The 15,878-nt window shown below is 43.9% G+C and overlaps 1 protein-coding gene across 1 annotated transcript; it reads left to right on the top strand.

The window, feature by feature from the left end:
* Positions 1-39: 39 nt before the first annotated feature.
* On the top strand, positions 40-14,088 carry smarcb1b (SWI/SNF related, matrix associated, actin dependent regulator of chromatin, subfamily b, member 1b). The gene is made up of 9 exons (XM_062527681.1): positions 40-195; positions 609-720; positions 821-929; positions 1,165-1,302; positions 2,827-2,954; positions 4,150-4,316; positions 4,956-5,146; positions 11,956-12,087; positions 13,401-14,088. The coding sequence occupies exons 1-9, from the start codon at positions 112-114 to the stop codon at positions 13,438-13,440; spliced, it is 1,101 nt and encodes a 366-aa protein (XP_062383665.1). The 5' UTR covers positions 40-111; the 3' UTR covers positions 13,441-14,088.
* The last annotated feature ends 1,790 nt before the right edge of the window (positions 14,089-15,878 follow it).

Below are 15,878 nucleotides of genomic sequence, written 5' to 3' on the forward strand. Positions count from 1 at the left end.
CCCTACAGTGCGGGTAGGTCAACGGAAGAAGGAGAGAAAAACGATCGATTGCGCAGATGCAGTAGTCTCGTTTCTGGTTAGGTCTATGGTTCCAACTTGCTAACGGCAAAGATGGCGCTAAGTAAAACCTTTGGTCAAAAGCCGATAAAATTTCAACTCGAGCAAGATGGAGATTTCTATATGGTTGGATCAGAGGTATACACAATTCAATCAACTTTATGCAAATTTGTTTGAATAGAATCTCAACGAACATAAAAAAGAAATTCGTTATATAAATGTCCGCTAGCATTTACCACTGGCTAGCTCTTTGTTTCTTATGGCTTATTTTTCACCCTATGCGTTTTTAAAGCATGAATGACTATTGTTTCAGCTTCTTGTCGTGGGTGCACATAGACTTGTTTTCATTTCATCCCGCTCAGTTTAAAATGACCGCTTAAACATATTAAAGGATGCTTTTCCAAACAGGCCTGTTTTTGAATGAAGCCAGCTAGTGGTAGCTAGCTAGCTAACGTCAGCTAACAGATGACAGCAACACAACGTTATCTGAAACTTAACTGGACGCTAGCGTGGGCTAACTGGTGTTCTAAAGGCTTGCTCACTGCTTACAGGTTGGAAACTACTTGCGCATGTTTAGAGGGTCCTTATACAAACGGTACCCATCATTGTGGAGAAGGCTCGCTTCTGTCGAGGAGCGAAAGAAAATAGTCGCCTCATCACATGGTAAGGCAATGATTTTCTTTTGGACCCGTATGTTTAATCTGCCAAATCAGTATTATTATTCTGTGTTCGTTTGATGTTGCTAATGGATATACACATTTAGCCACCAGCGTAACTCTACTGAAGGCCTCTGAATGTGAGGAGATCTTTGAAGGCAACGATGAGAAATATAAAGCTGTGTCCATTAGCACGGAGCCTCCCGCCTATCTCAGGTAACACGGCATGGAAAGCGAAAGTAGAGGAGCCAACTGGTAATCAACATTTGTTTATCAGTGACACTGATAGATGTCAGTGGTGTAACACATGAACCTAGTGACCGCAGTGTACACCAGACCTGATTGCATTTAAGCGAAATATGCAGCATAGCTGCAAAAAGGTCAGTGAGAAGGCATTTCTATTGTCTGTAGTTGGTCTTGTGAACATGTTGTATGTCCTCACATTGTGCAGGGAACAGAAGGCCAAGCGGAATAGCCAGTGGGTTCCCACCCTCCCCAACAGCTCCCATCATCTGGATGCCGTGCCCTGCTCCACCGCCATCAACCGCAACCGCCTGGGCAGAGACAAGAAGAGGACTTTTCCTCTCTGGTAACTAGAGAGGTCACACTTATTTTGGTGGTGTTGAGAAAAAAATCTATACTCTTTCAAAACTTCCCCACATTAGTGTTTTAACGCTATTTCATTTGTGAGGGGGCGAAGTAAAATATATATTTTATTTATGGAACATTATTGTTATCACTAATATAGAATATCTTTAATCATCATCCAGTGTTTCCCACAGATTAGAAGGCAATGTGTGGTGGTCGCCCCATGTCTGACGGGGGGGGGGGGGGGGCGGGGGTTGGGGGGGAGGGGTGCAGGGTGCACCCATATTTTCATTTTTCATTTTCATTGCATCGCCTTTTTTCGCTCTCCTTTCATAACATATAATGTTTTTTTGTTTTTTTTACCGAGATGTGAAGCTGTATGTGAAGATGATGTAATTATTTACATTATATATACTGACATTTCTGATATTCATAACAGCCAACTTTATGCAGGTTATAGCCTACTATTCATATTACAACTCCACTTCTCAAATTCAGCTGTCTGGTTGAAGCCTCAAAATATTGTAAACAAAGTAGCAGGCTAAGCTTATCATACTACTGGTTGAACTGTTCAGTTTCCCCACATGTGTTTAAGTTTCAAGGTAAGCTAATACTTTTTCTCCTTGGGACAGGCCCTTTTAAGTCTTGGAGTTGAAAAACATGGTTGGTCAGTCAACTTGAATGCAAGAGTTTTAATCAAATGTCTGCAGCATAGCCTACTAATGATGCTAACCGAATATAACAGTAATTTAGCTAGCCGTCTTCTGAGCGTCAATGCGTTCACGATTGTGAATGTTTTATTTGGATTAAATGTGCATGTGGAGGACGGGTGTCCATTGAGCACGCACGAGAGCGGGCCGAGTAGAATGAGTTTACTTCTACTGTTTGGTAATTAAGTTGCACGCATAGTCTACAAAAGTTGCGGGAGAACTTTATGCTTCTACCCGAGCAGCGTCCGGTGCATCAGTGCGACCACCAACCACGCTTCCAGGGATGATCTCGTTGGTTTTCATGGAGACAGACAGCCGCGGTGTGCACGGAGGAGGGGCTGTGTGTGTGTGTGTGTGCGTGTGTGTGAGAGACAGACACGTGAGTGACAGAGAGGGAGCGCAGGGAAAGTAAATTCAGCTTTACGAATGCTGCGTGTTTTTCAATAGCGTTTCAAAATAAATAAATAAAAGAATAACGAAACGCAATATGTGGCGGCCGGTGCTGAATCTGTGGCGCACCGCCACAAATTTGTCTATGTGTGGGAAACACTGATCATCTTTTCGTCTTTACGAAGTGCTGATATGTCAGTCTGCCAGTAGGATACTAGGATAGGATAATAATGTCAATAGGATAACGATTTAATTATGCATAACCATTTTTTATTTATGGACTTCCTGGTGGTGGAAAGGACTTCCCAATTCGTTGCAGTTTAATTTGGAGGTGAAAAACAGATTTCCGTTAGCCTAGAGCCGTCAGAATCAACAACTGAGGACCACGATCCTGCCGTAATCCATAAGAACTGTTCTCTCTGCAGCTTTGATGACCACGATCCTGCTGTAATCCATGAGAACGCCTCCCAGCCTGAAGTTTTGGTTCCCATCCGGCTTGATATGGAGATTGACGGGCAGAAACTGCGAGATGCCTTCACTTGGAACATGAACGGTAATCATGATTTCTGACAGTAATTTAAAAAGTATGACATCACTGTACATTGGGCACAATCAGGGAAGCAGCCGTTTGCCGTTTTCTGTTGTTAAAGTGTCGTTTGTCCTCGACGATGGTATTAATGGTATAAGCCAGATATGGACTTTACTACTGAATATTACTCCCCGTCAAAAAACTACTCTTCAAAAATGTTTCAAAGATGCAACTCTTCCAAGGATTTCTCGTCTCATAGTGCTTCTGACAACCTGACGTACATGAGGCACACTTGGCACACTCCTCCCCCTACCGTCTCTCCTCTCCCCTCTCCCTCTACCACTTTTCCTACCACACAGTGACAAGTACTTCTAATGTAGGCACTTCTATCCTCTAGTACTAGTGTTGAAAGATGCAGTGGTCATTCCTAACTAAGTGCTAACATTAAATCTCATTCTATATAGAGTGCGTAAGTGTGATGTCATGCCTCCGTAGCAACCAAATTTCTGTTCTAAACAAGTCAATATGCCAGATGATTGTTTTACAGAAAAAGGAACGTTTTTGCGCGAATTAATTTACGAGTTGACATTAGCTAACTTCATAGATTAGTCCAGTTTGCCGTTACATTATAAACTTTGTTTGTCATGCTAGCGTGAACTTCTCCTTTTAATACACCAGAAGAATACATAAACACCTCGACATGGTAGTGATTTTCATCACTTAAAATTGATTTATTTCTAAGTCTAAGGTAAATGAGTAAAGGTGTAGATGTACTCTAGGGATCAGATAAAAGTATCATCCAAATGGATAAAGGTAAATGTGTCTAAGGTAAATGAGTAAAGGTGTAGATGTACTCTAGGGATCAGAAATCCTGTGTGTGGAAATGTCTATTGACTTTTCAACTGTCCCCTGTCCAACGGCCCCCCCTTTACCTGTTTTCCTTTCTCTTTCCCTCTCTCTCTCTTCTCTTCCTTTCTCTTTCCCTCTCTCTCGGTCTCTTCCTCTTCCTTTCTCTTTCCCTCTCTCTCTCTTCTCTTCCTCTTCCTTTCTCTTTCCCTCTCTCTCTCTTCTCTTCCTCTTCCTTTCTTTTTCCCTCTCTCTCGGTCTCTTCCTCTTCCTTTCTCTTTCCCTCTCTCTGTTTTTCTCTCTTCCTCTCCCTTCCCTTTCTGTGCTCGCTCTCTCTCTCTCTCTCCTTTTGTTTTTCTCTTCACTCCTCCAGAGAAGCTGATGACCCCGGAGATGTTTGCGGAGATCCTGTGTGACGACCTTGACCTGAACCCCTTGACCTTCGTTCCTGCTATCGCCTCCGCCATCCGCCAGCAGATGGAGTCGTACCCCACCGACAGTCTGCTGGAGGAGCAGACGGACCAGAGAGTCATCATCAAGGTGGGGGGAGGTGTCATGTGCATGTGTGTGTGACTAAACTAAAAGATGGAGGTGTCATGTGCTTGTGTGTGTGACTAAACTAAAAGATGGAGGTGTCGTGTTTGTGTGTGTGACTAAATTAAAAGATGGAGGTGTGTGTTTGACTAAACTAAAAGGTGGAGGTGTGTGTTTGTATCACGTGTGTGTGACTAAATTAAAAGATGGAGGTGTGTGTTTGACTAAACTAAAAAGTGGAGGTGTGTGTTTGTATCACGTGTGTGTGACTAAACTAATAGATGGAGGTGTGTGTTTGACTAAACTAAAAGGTGGAGGTGTGTGTTTGTATCACGTGTGTGTGACTAAACTAAAAGGTGTGTGTTTGTATCACGTGTGTGTGTGACTAAACTAATAGATGGAGGTGTTTGTTTGTACCACATGTGTGTGTGTGACTAAACTAATAGATGGAGGTTTGTTGTTTCCTTTTTGTCTGTATGAGTTCTTTGTTTAGAAATGAGTGGTTGCTTAGCGACATTATGTGGAGGGGCAACATGTATTGGGGCGTTACAGACTGTCTGTCAGAGAGTGGCTGACTGGCTGATTTCTTGTTTATAACTGTGTGTGTGTGTGTGTGTGTGTGTGTGTGTGTGTGTGTGTGTGTAGCTCAACATCCATGTGGGGAATATCTCGCTGGTGGACCAGTTTGAGTGGGACATGTGCGAGCAGGAGAACTCCCCAGAGCAGTTTGCGCTGAAGCTGTGTTCTGAGCTGGGCCTGGGGGGAGAGTTCGTCACCACCATCGCCTACAGCATCAGAGGACAGCTGAGCTGGCACCAGAGGACCTACGCCTTCAGGTAATACAAACGCGCACACACACACACACACACACACGTACACACTCACACCAGAGGACCTACGCCTTCAGGTAATACTCACACGCACACACACACACACACACACACACGTACACACTCACACCAGAGGACCTACGCCTTCAGGTAATACTCACACACACTCACACTCTCACCCACACACTCTCTCTTAGGTACACACACCAACATGAACAGAAGTGCTCTAATGTCCAGAACTGGGCACAGACAGGATTAAATACTGTTCTTATTTAGAACTAGTGCAGTGCCTGTTCCAAAATGCTATTCCTGTATTGCTTTGCGTGTGTGTGTGTGTGTGTGTATGGGTATTGCTTTGCGTGTGTGTGTGTGTGTGTGTGTGTCAGGGTTGTGATTGGCAAAGGACCAAAAAAAAGGAGAATATACCCAGCGCACACAACACCTCCCCCCCAGCAGGGACCGCTGCTGTAGTGTATACTGTACACTACTGCATACTGCATACTGCATACTGCATACTGCATTCCTAACTATTAGCCGCGGCTTTTATATTATACTACAGTCTTGGCTACTACTGTGTACTTCACAAATTGAATTTACTAGGGGGGTCCGGGGGCATGCACCCCCGGGAGAACATTTTGAAAAATAACCCCTTAAATGATGACTTCTTATGACTTTTATGAGAACTATTGAGAAACTGAGATACAGTATTTCAAACATTATAACATATTACAATATACTCTGTAAGGCCTAAAGAAAACTAATTTATAATGGAGCAAAGTAGCCTAGGCCTACTCAAGACTAATAGGCTATCATGATAATTTTGCCAACAAGATGTAGAACCATGGATTTTCTCATTTCATAACATGTTTTAACATAAACCAACATAAAGTTATAATTTTGACTACATTATCTAGTATAGGCCTACTTGATAACATATAGCCTGCCCCCTTACAGTCCTCTAGTTCTGTACAATGTAGTGAACCATAGGCCTTGTATATTGTATATTGATGCTGATTGAAGGTTGTTGATATTTAAGTTCCAAAGAAAATCAAATGACACCACTCTCTCTCCTTCCAAAGGACCTCTCCTAAAATAAATGGTAGGCCCTGTGATAGGCTACAGCACTAGTTTTGCAAGTGCGCACACTAAATGGAGAGCTAGGATTAAAATTCAGACTGTGCCTTTAAGGCGACTTTTTTCATCTGTCACCACAATGCTACAGTAGGCCATTTCCACTAAAAACTTCAGCTCAATGTTATGCACAAGACTAATGTTTACCAAGCATGACCAAGTGTTAATCTCTTAGCACTATCATACGTTTTCTCAAGGTGAGATAGCCATCCCGAAATATGTTTTGAATGACATGGGGCGCACGGAGGTGAACGTCTGGACAAACGCGAAATGACAATTAGTTAGTGATGTTAACTAAACAATTTAGTAGACCTAAGGTAGACGGACTTCGTGGTTAAAACGATGAAAACCAGTAGGCTAGTCTGTCACAGCTAACTTCAGGCATAGTAGCCAAGACTAGTTTACACGCGCAGAAATTAAAAATCAGTATCAGCATCACGAGATTGCTGTCATTATCGGAAAATCCTGACACGTCAAACTGCGAACGCGAGGCAAAGAAACAAATAGTTCACACACATTGAACTTGCATCAAACATTCATCAACCCGTCTGCTTTCACTTTCAATGAAATCCACTAGAGAACGGACAAGGCTTGCTGAGTGATATGAATGAAAGAACCATCAAACCCATCGTCATTGTCAGCGGCCTGTGTTAAAAAAGGTTAGGCTACCCGAAATAAACCAGGCTTTAAAAAACGGAATTCCGGTTAAAAATGGAAGAATCACAGCCCTGGTGTGTGTGTGTGTGTGTGGGTATTGCTTTGCATGTGCGGCATTCTGAAATGTCCTTAAATTTGAGACCATTATCATTTGTTTCAAATTGTTACCTCTTAGTCAGAACAGTATGAGCAATGTTTATATTCCGGACTTCAATGCAATTGGATAACACTACGACCAATGTTTGCCGACTGGGTCATTCCACGTTAAATCAACCAGAGCGCACGCACTTGCGTCTCAAAAAAATCTGGATAAAAAATACCATGTGTACCTATGTTACCCAGGAGACACTCTGTGAAATGTTTTTGTGCTAAGATCAATACTTTTCAAGTAACAGCCAGTTTTATGGGGGGAGGGGGGTGTAAAATTTGTTCTGCCTCTTTTTTTTGTCAAAGTTCACAAGCCCATTGCTCAAGAACTAAAATACTGTATTTAGGTGGCTAAAATTTTGCAGGCTGGTGCATAAATAGGAATAGTATGCAGTAAATTCACCATTAGTAGTCTGGATGATCCTGCATGGTCATAGCAGTCCCTCAAAGTTGATAAAAATGTTATTGGAGTTTGTGGCTGGGCTCTTGGGGTTTTTTTTCACATAGGCTCTTGGTTTTTTTTTCTTATTGAGATAAGTAGAAACACTCTCAGAAAAAGCAATGAAGAGAAAAGAAATTTCATCAGGGATTGAACAGCAGACCTCACGAGTCTGATAAATGATTTTGGATCTCATATTCAGAGCACCCTAACAACTTGTGGGAATATACAAAGATTTTTTAAATATTTTTTTCTTTAATCTGCATTACCTCTTCTTTTTAAAACATCAATTTGACTTGTCTTATGCAAATCTTTCTTTTTCATTTCCCACCCTGAACATGGGCAAAATGCACCACTGAGATCTATTGAGAGATATGTTTTGTGTCGAGTAACCACTAGGTGCCACCAAAATCACTGAATCACTGAAATTGCAGGGTGGGAACAAAACATATTGATCTCAATGGTGCAGTTTGTCCATGTTAAGGGTGGAACCAAGGCTGGTTCAGCCTTGACTGTAATGATGGCTGCGGCTATTGCAAAGAAAAAGTTTGCCGTTAAAGTTAAAAGTTATAGGCTTCTAGTTCGGGCACCATTATTCATCTAAGAAATGCATTAAAACACCTCAACATACCATACCCAGATCTTTTCCCATCCATTCCCCCCATCAACGGTGACCGTGTCACCTCCAGCTAAAATGTTTTACCAAAAAACATGTATTAGACTAAGATTTCAAATTGTTTGTGGTCTATATAACATGCATCAGAATTGATAATGCAATTTATAGATAGATTACTTGCAAACACACACATACGGACAAGGGACACTCTCCTGTTTATACAGGTGCTCCTCCTCTCGGTATTGCCATGGCAACGCACACACTGAAGCACTTAGCCTCTTGAGCTCTGGTCGGCAGCTAGCGATAGCTTGGAGCCGCTAGGACGAGACGAGAGGATGGAGGCATTTAGGCTGTCAGTCACTGAGCTGTCACTCAGGCGGGCTTAACATGGCTCCGTTTGATTAGATCCAGCCTGCACACACACAAAGAGCCAGTCGCGCCTCTCTCTGCAGATCACTGGATCTGATCTCAAACAGATGACTAACATGATTTATTATAACACTGAGCACAGTCCCTTGATCACGCAGATATGCTGACGTTTTATTTATGCTCCTTATATTTATTTACCATTTTAGAATATGGACGCTGTGGGTGATCATGGGTGAAGACTCCAGAACCTTTATTTGGAAATGAGTTCCTTGCATCCGTAGACTATAGCCATGTAAAGCCTGTGGTGTTGGTCCCAGAGGGTGCAACCGTAGACTATAGCCATGTAAAGCCTGTGGTGTTGGTCCCAGAGGGTGCATCCGTAGACTATAGCCATGTAAAGCCTGTGGTGTTGGTCCCAGAGGGTGCATCCGTAGACTATAGCCATGTAAAGCCTGTGGTGTTGGTCCCAGAGGGTGCATCCGTAGACTATAGCCATGTAAAGCCTGTGGTGTTGGTCCCAGAGGGTGCATCCGTAGACTATAGCCATATAAAGCCTGTTGTGTTGGTCCCAGAGGGTGCATCCGTAGACTATAGCCATGTAAAGCCTGTGGTGTTGGTCCCAGAGGGTGTATGCATACCCTCCAAGTAGAGATGCACCGATTGCAATTTTTTGGCCGATTCCGATTTCCGATTTTTCATCGAGTTTGACCGGCCGATACCGATTTTAGCCGATTCCGATTTAATTTCTTCTAACCACTTTACAGCACAAACAAAGAGTTATTTTCTGGCCTATATTTTCTTTAATACATCATGTTAGAAATGTAATCAACTTATCAATGGCTGGTAGAAAAATGTGAATAGACAGATTCTTCTTCAAGTCTTCTTCAGCTGCAGTAATCCCAGTGTGGGACATTCATTTCACACAGAAATGCACTAGGAACACTATTTATTTTCTTCTCACATCCATATGCAATATCCAACTGTAAATATCTTCAGAATACTGATAACTGAAGTTAGTGCTACATAGGCTGAGATGTTGGAAAATGACAACAAAAAGAACTAATTTTGAGAAGCCTTGAAACACAGCAAATGACATACATTCTCAGTCCACACTCTTCTTTGAACTTTCGCGATTGCTTGCGGATACTAAGGAAGTGTCCATATTTGGATGGCATAACGTCATGCTGGAGAAACACAGCTTTCCAAGGACACCACGCATGATATGTTTTGTATCACGGTCGCGGTAGTTTATGACACGTTAGAATGCTAACTTTTGGCAAATTTAGAAGAAATATACAGGCGTGATCAGACAAAAGGTAATGAAATAAACCTCTAAATGTGTAAATCGGACTTAGTTGTTGTAGTAGTGTGAAAGAATACATGATAAGTTGGCAAACCGAAGCAAAACTATGTTTATTCCTGCCGTGTCTCGCCTTAAGTTGAGTAAAGGCTATGTCGCTGCTTATTGATAGCGCTTGTGGTTCAGCTGTGGGCACGCAATTAGCGGCAAGGACGGGCTTTGATGAGCGCTGTAACCTGAAGTGACAGCTTAAATGCCACGCAATATGGCAAAGCACAGCGTTCGCTGCATAGAAAAACTCAGTATTAGCGCTTTATCCAGCCCTGACTGTTGGCCTAGCTTCATCAAACTTTGCAAACTCAGCTGTGTGAGTGTGATGTTGTTACAAGTACGTGCGAGTGCATTTGACCGGCATAAAATCGGCATGTCTCAGACTGACCGGCCGGTCGCCGGTCGTGGCCGATCACGTGAAAATCGGCCGATTCCGATCGGCGGCCGAGCGATCGGTGCATCTCTACCTCCAAGTGGATTAAAAGAGTGCTTTATGTTTAGCATACAGATTCAGAGATCATGCCAGAATGTAGCATTGTGTGAGCATCCATGTGTGTTTTATGTAGATAACATGGACAAGATTGTTAGTTTAACCGTTTCTTCAGTCGTGTGTGTGTGCCTGGTGATGTCGTTTCGTGGCGTTTTCTCCAGCCTATGATCTTGTCACATTTCAAACATGTGACTGCCAGATTAATAGTGCCCTTAGACAGTCTGTGTGACCTCGACTGCCCTCAATAATAGACGTGTGTAATAGTGACCTCGACTGCCCTCAATAATAGACGTGTGTAATAGTGACTTCGACTGCCCTCAATAATAGACGTGTGTAATAGTGACTTGGCACTATTGGCCTCCTGAATGTCCTCGACAAACACACTCACAGTGGGAGAGGGAGACCAGTTTCTGCTCTTTGTGCTCGACGCTATATTGAGAAAATCCACGATAAACAAACGTTCGGGCTAAAATATTGAATTTCACATTTTTCGCTTAATTCGACAGTATATAGACTACACTTTCATATCGTGAACAAATTTCACGGAAAAACATTTGTTTTGACTCTTAAACCCGGTGAAGATTCACGCCACTTAAAAAGTAGAATTTCTCCTTTTCTGGCATGTCGTGATGGTAGAACCATGTCAACTTTGAATGCGGTATCTTAGCGATAGTTTCTCAAATACCCTCAATATACATATTGTTGGAAAGCTTAGTTTATGGCCATTCATGTGAGCACAATAACTTAATTTTGAAAATTTTACCAAAGCGACTGGTTTCGCTTTGCAGGGTCACAAATGCCCTTCTCTGCCTGAAGAAAGTTTTGTGTCACTTCCTTCTCGCCATGTCTCCTGTTTGGTGTCCTTGAGGAAATGTTTCCAATGATTCATACGGCTTTATTCATGTGACTTCATAAAACACGTCTTGTGTCATGATCTGCCCTACTCGGTTAAGTCATAAGAATGGCCTGATAATTCTCTCTCCGGGTCCAGTGACTTTTTCAAGCTCATTTCGAGCTGTTTTTCCTCCATAGGCATAGGCAGGGCCTGGGACGTTGGAGTTGTGTTAGGCTCATTTCTTGGTTTAAAATGCTGTACATCATCGATATTGAACAGCTGTAGTTGAAAGACCAGATGTATTGCTCAGAGTGATTAAATGAAGCATTGCCTGTCCGTGTACTAGGGGGTTAAGAACCGCTCACTTCTGGCCCCAGTATTTTGAATGAGCTTTGCTCAGTACATTCTGCTGTTAGCAAAGCTATGAATTTGTAACCGTGCCTTTGAGACTGCTCCACAGTAATGTGCCTCTGTGAGACTGCTCCACGGTAATGTGACTGCTCTACGGTAATGTGACTGCTCTGCTCCACGGTAATGTGACTGCTCTACGGTAATGTGACTGCTCTGCTCCATGGTAATGTGACTGCTCTACGGTAATGTCTCTCTGATGACGTGGTAGTTTTATCAGTGCCTGATTGATGTGGCATCCTGTACTTGCAGTGAAAACCTGCTGGCCACGGTTGAGATTAAAGTGCTTCAAGTCTAAGTCCTGTGTTGCGGTGAGAGCCCGCTGTCTATGGTGGAGATTAAAATGTTCTAAGTCCAAGTCCTGTGTTGCAGTGAGAACCCGCTGCCCACGGTGGAGATCGCCATCAGGAACACGGGAGATGCAGACCAGTGGTGCCCCCTGCTGGAGACGCTGACGGACGCCGAGATGGAGAAGAAGATCCGGGACCAGGACAGAAACACCAGGTGAGAGAATTAGAGATCAGGGACCAGGACAGAAACACCAGGTGAGAGAATTAGAGATCAGGGACCAGGACAGAAACACCAGGTGAGAGAATTAGAGATCAGGGACCAGGACAGAAACTCCAGGTGAGAGAATTAGAGATCAGGGACCAGGACAGAAACACCAGGTGAGAGAATTAGAGATCAGGGACCAGGACAGAAACACCAGGTGAGAGAATTAGAGATCAGGGACCAGGACAGAAACTCCAAGTGAGAGAATTAGAGATCAGGGACCAGGACAGAAACTCCAAGTGAGAGAATTAGAGATCAGGGACCAGGACAGAAACTCCAAGTGAGAGAATTAGAGATCAGGGACCAGGACAGAAACACCAGGTGAGAGAATTAGGAGTGGAGGAGAAGGCGCCCAGCCAGGAGGCATGTTAGTTGTGGGAAAGAGCAAGTAGCTAGGAGAGCACTTAATACTTTCATGTCAGATGATTAAAGATATCCTGGCATGGCCAGTAAAATGTAGACCAGCAACACCAACTATAATGACCAGCTTGAGGTGGTACGACAAGCGAAACCAGTTAAATTACAATCGGAAACTGGGTTAACCAGCTGAAGGTATGTTTTCGTAAGAATTTTGCTGGTCTAGCTGGTCAACCATCATAGGGTGGTCAAACAAGCTGGTTTGACCAAGTGATATCAGAGGATAGATAGACCAAGAGATTTGTCACGCTAGCGTGTGTATGATCCGTCTGTTCTGGCCTTGTTGAGGTAGCAGTAAAATATTCACCACCAGGTCTGAGTTACCAGAGCCACCTATAGGCAGATAACCTCCTAGTCTGCATGGTAAACTTGTTACAGTGAGAACTACAAGCCTCAAACATAATGAGATCTTAATGACAGGAAAATGCTCGTCCCATGTGGTACTTGAAATGATCTCTTGTAAGGAGCAGAAGTCTTGAGTATCTCAGCAGAGAGAGAATTCCATAACCTGATTTTGAGAGAGATTGATTGTTTCACTTCTTGTGAGATGACATTATAACACACCCCACTCCAACACTTCTCATAAGTAATGTGAATGGTTAATGCTCATGTGTTGGATGATTTTTATCTGGCTCCTAAACCACATTCTCTAATCAGTGACGACAGCGATTACTTAGTTGTGTGTGCTATTGTGTCGTGCATGTATGCGATTACTTGGTTGTGTGTGCTATTGTGTCGTGCATGTATGCGACTACTTAGTTGTGTGTGCTGTTGTGTCGTGCATGTTAGGGTTAGGGTCTGAGTATGCGACTACTGACACGTGTGTACCGTTGTGTTTGCTCCTTCAGACGCATGCGGCGACTTGCCAACACCGCTCCAGCCTGGTAGAGGACCACGGCCTGATGACGTGTTGCCAGCTCTCTCTCCTGATTGGCTGAACCTTCTCGAGCTCTTGGACCCCCCCCCCCCCCCACGTCACATTCCACAGCTCCGCACATGTCAGCTCTGATCTGGGGTCGGCCCCAACTCTGTAGTGTAGGCAGAACACTGCCCCTCACCCCAACTCTGTAGTGTAGGCAGAACACTGCCCCTCACCCCAACTCTGTAGTGTAGGCAGAACACTGCCCCTCACCCCAACTCTGTAGTGTAGGCCAATGAGCCTTAGACGAGCCGTAGACCCCCGGGATCTAACAGAAGGTCTAGGAGCCCAGTCCAGTCACGTACCTGCCTCCCTACCGACCCGCTCCAGCATCCCCACCACCAGTTCTGGCTGCTGCGGGATGTGCTGGCCAATTGAGCTCCTCCTCGCAGATCCATTTTAGCAAGCAGCTATCTCTGGAGGCTCAGATATTACTGGGCTTTTGAAAAGTAAAGGTGGTGCTCAACATATTTCTTTCTTGTGAATGACATGGCTCTTTTTTTTTTTTAAGTGTGAAATTGAGTCTGTTACTAATAAACATTGCTTATGTTTTTTTGTTTTTGTTATATGTTTTCAAAACTTGTCTTGTGTTGATTCATTAAATGATTTGAAATGAATGAGTAGGTTAATTTGTGATGTAAGACGAAGTTAAAAAGCTAGCGCTAGCTGGCGACTGCTTTAGGCCTGTGTGCGGAACGGAGCCCAAGCTAGCGCTAGCTGGCGACTGCTATAGGCCTGTGTGCGGAACGGAGCCCATAACTGATTTACCGCCACTTTTCCATCTCGTTAGCAACTGCTTGTGTGCCACAGAGCGCCTGAACACACCAGCTCTCTCACCCAGAGGGGAGAGTGGTCCTCTATATCAGTTGGAAACCCAAGACGCTGCATCTTTCAGTGGTTTGCGGTTCAAAGTAACAAGCACCCCACTGACAACCACCGAGAGATCTGAAGGCCCACAAGCTCCTGCAGCAATCTGTTATAAAGCACCTAATTAGTGGTTTTTACGGTGCATGAAGAAAGCAAATTTTGCACCAGGCACTGTTCCTCCTTGGTGAGGCATATTTATTGTAAACTTTGATAGATAGGCTGACATCTATATTGTGTTTATCTTGGATCTTGAAGTTGTTTGTCTTTGAGATACATATAGAAACATTTACATAGAGGAGCTTAACAGACTCCAGGCTGTAGCGCATGGTAGAGGGATAGTGGAAACAAAAGCACGAGGGGGAACATTTTTAACTGAAAGCGAGCAGCCGAGCCTGACATGCCGGGGATCATGGAGGTCAAGAGCAGCAGGAGGCGGTGGGGACCCGGACCAGCGCTGGCTTGCCTTCCCCTGTAGGCGGGCGTCCACATGAGGTGTGTGTGTGTGTGTGTTGTGCAACCACACATCATCTTCCCTCCGCACTGTCACGCAGAGCAGAGAGCACCCAGGGCAGGCGCGGGACATCCTGAATGATCACCGCTGCGCTCCTCTGGAATTCTCCGCTGCCAGAGGTCTCGTCTCACGTTGATAAACAATAGCGAGAGACACCTTTGGCAGTGCATAACTATCGCTTCATATACTGCTGTAAACACTGCTTGGCAATAGTGCTGAAGCCCTTAATCATTGGTCTGTATGTGTAACATGTTTAGATTGAGCGAGTGAGAACTGGAAACAGCACTGAAGGCAGTGCCCTGCCAGGGCTATCATTTCATTCCACCTTTTCAAGGGACTGTTTCCTGGAGCAACTTCACAAAAGCTTGAAACATGTGTCTCCTCTGACCAGCTCCTCTCCACATGAAAGAATGTCGGGCGGCTTCTATTAAAACTCACATTTAAAGCACATCAAACAGGAAAAGAGGAAGCTGCCCTTGATTTCCCTTCTCACTATCTAATAGAGGTACATGCATTTAACAAGCTGTGGCCTCCCTCTGCTGTTAAACTGTGGTGTTTGAAAAAGTCTTACATTTCCCATCTTCCTGTGCTGAATTGGATTAAGGCATTCATGATGAAAGCCATGCATGCAAACCAGTGTTGTACTGCTTTAAGTGTTTCCTAGTGTTGTATTGAATATGTTGGGCCTTGGGCATGCCTACAATGCTGTAATTGTATTATAACTACCTAACTATTCAACAAACCTTTTGTTCAGTCCTTCCAATAAACATACATACATTTGTAAATGTCTTACGAGGGCCTGATGTCTGCACAAGTTTAATGAACACATGCCACGTAGAGCTGGCCATAAAGGAGGGGACGAGGCAACTAATCAGAACACGGTCTCTCTGACGGAGAAGCCCAGTTGGGCCTGTAGCTGACTGGTACCCATGGACTAGGAGCTCTGGAGAGGATAAACATCAACGGTTCACAGGAAGGCAACATTCAGCAGAATACCTAGATACTAGACACAAAGAAGTTGAACAACAA

The sequence above is a fragment of the Sardina pilchardus genome, chromosome 23 (genome assembly GCF_963854185.1).
Source record: "Sardina pilchardus chromosome 23, fSarPil1.1, whole genome shotgun sequence".
NCBI classification, from domain to species: domain Eukaryota; kingdom Metazoa; phylum Chordata; class Actinopteri; order Clupeiformes; family Clupeidae; genus Sardina; species Sardina pilchardus.

Excerpts from the sequence above, each read along its gene's own strand:
- smarcb1b (XM_062527681.1), top strand. The coding sequence starts at position 112 with ATGGCGCTAAGTAAAACCTTTGGTCAAAAGCCGATAAAATTTCAACTC. Across the intron at positions 721-820 it reads AATAGTCGCCTCATCACATG|CCACCAGCGTAACTCTACTG; the intron begins GTAAGGCAATGA and ends ATACACATTTAG. Across the intron at positions 4,317-4,955 it reads ACCAGAGAGTCATCATCAAG|CTCAACATCCATGTGGGGAA; the intron begins GTGGGGGGAGGT and ends GTGTGTGTGTAG.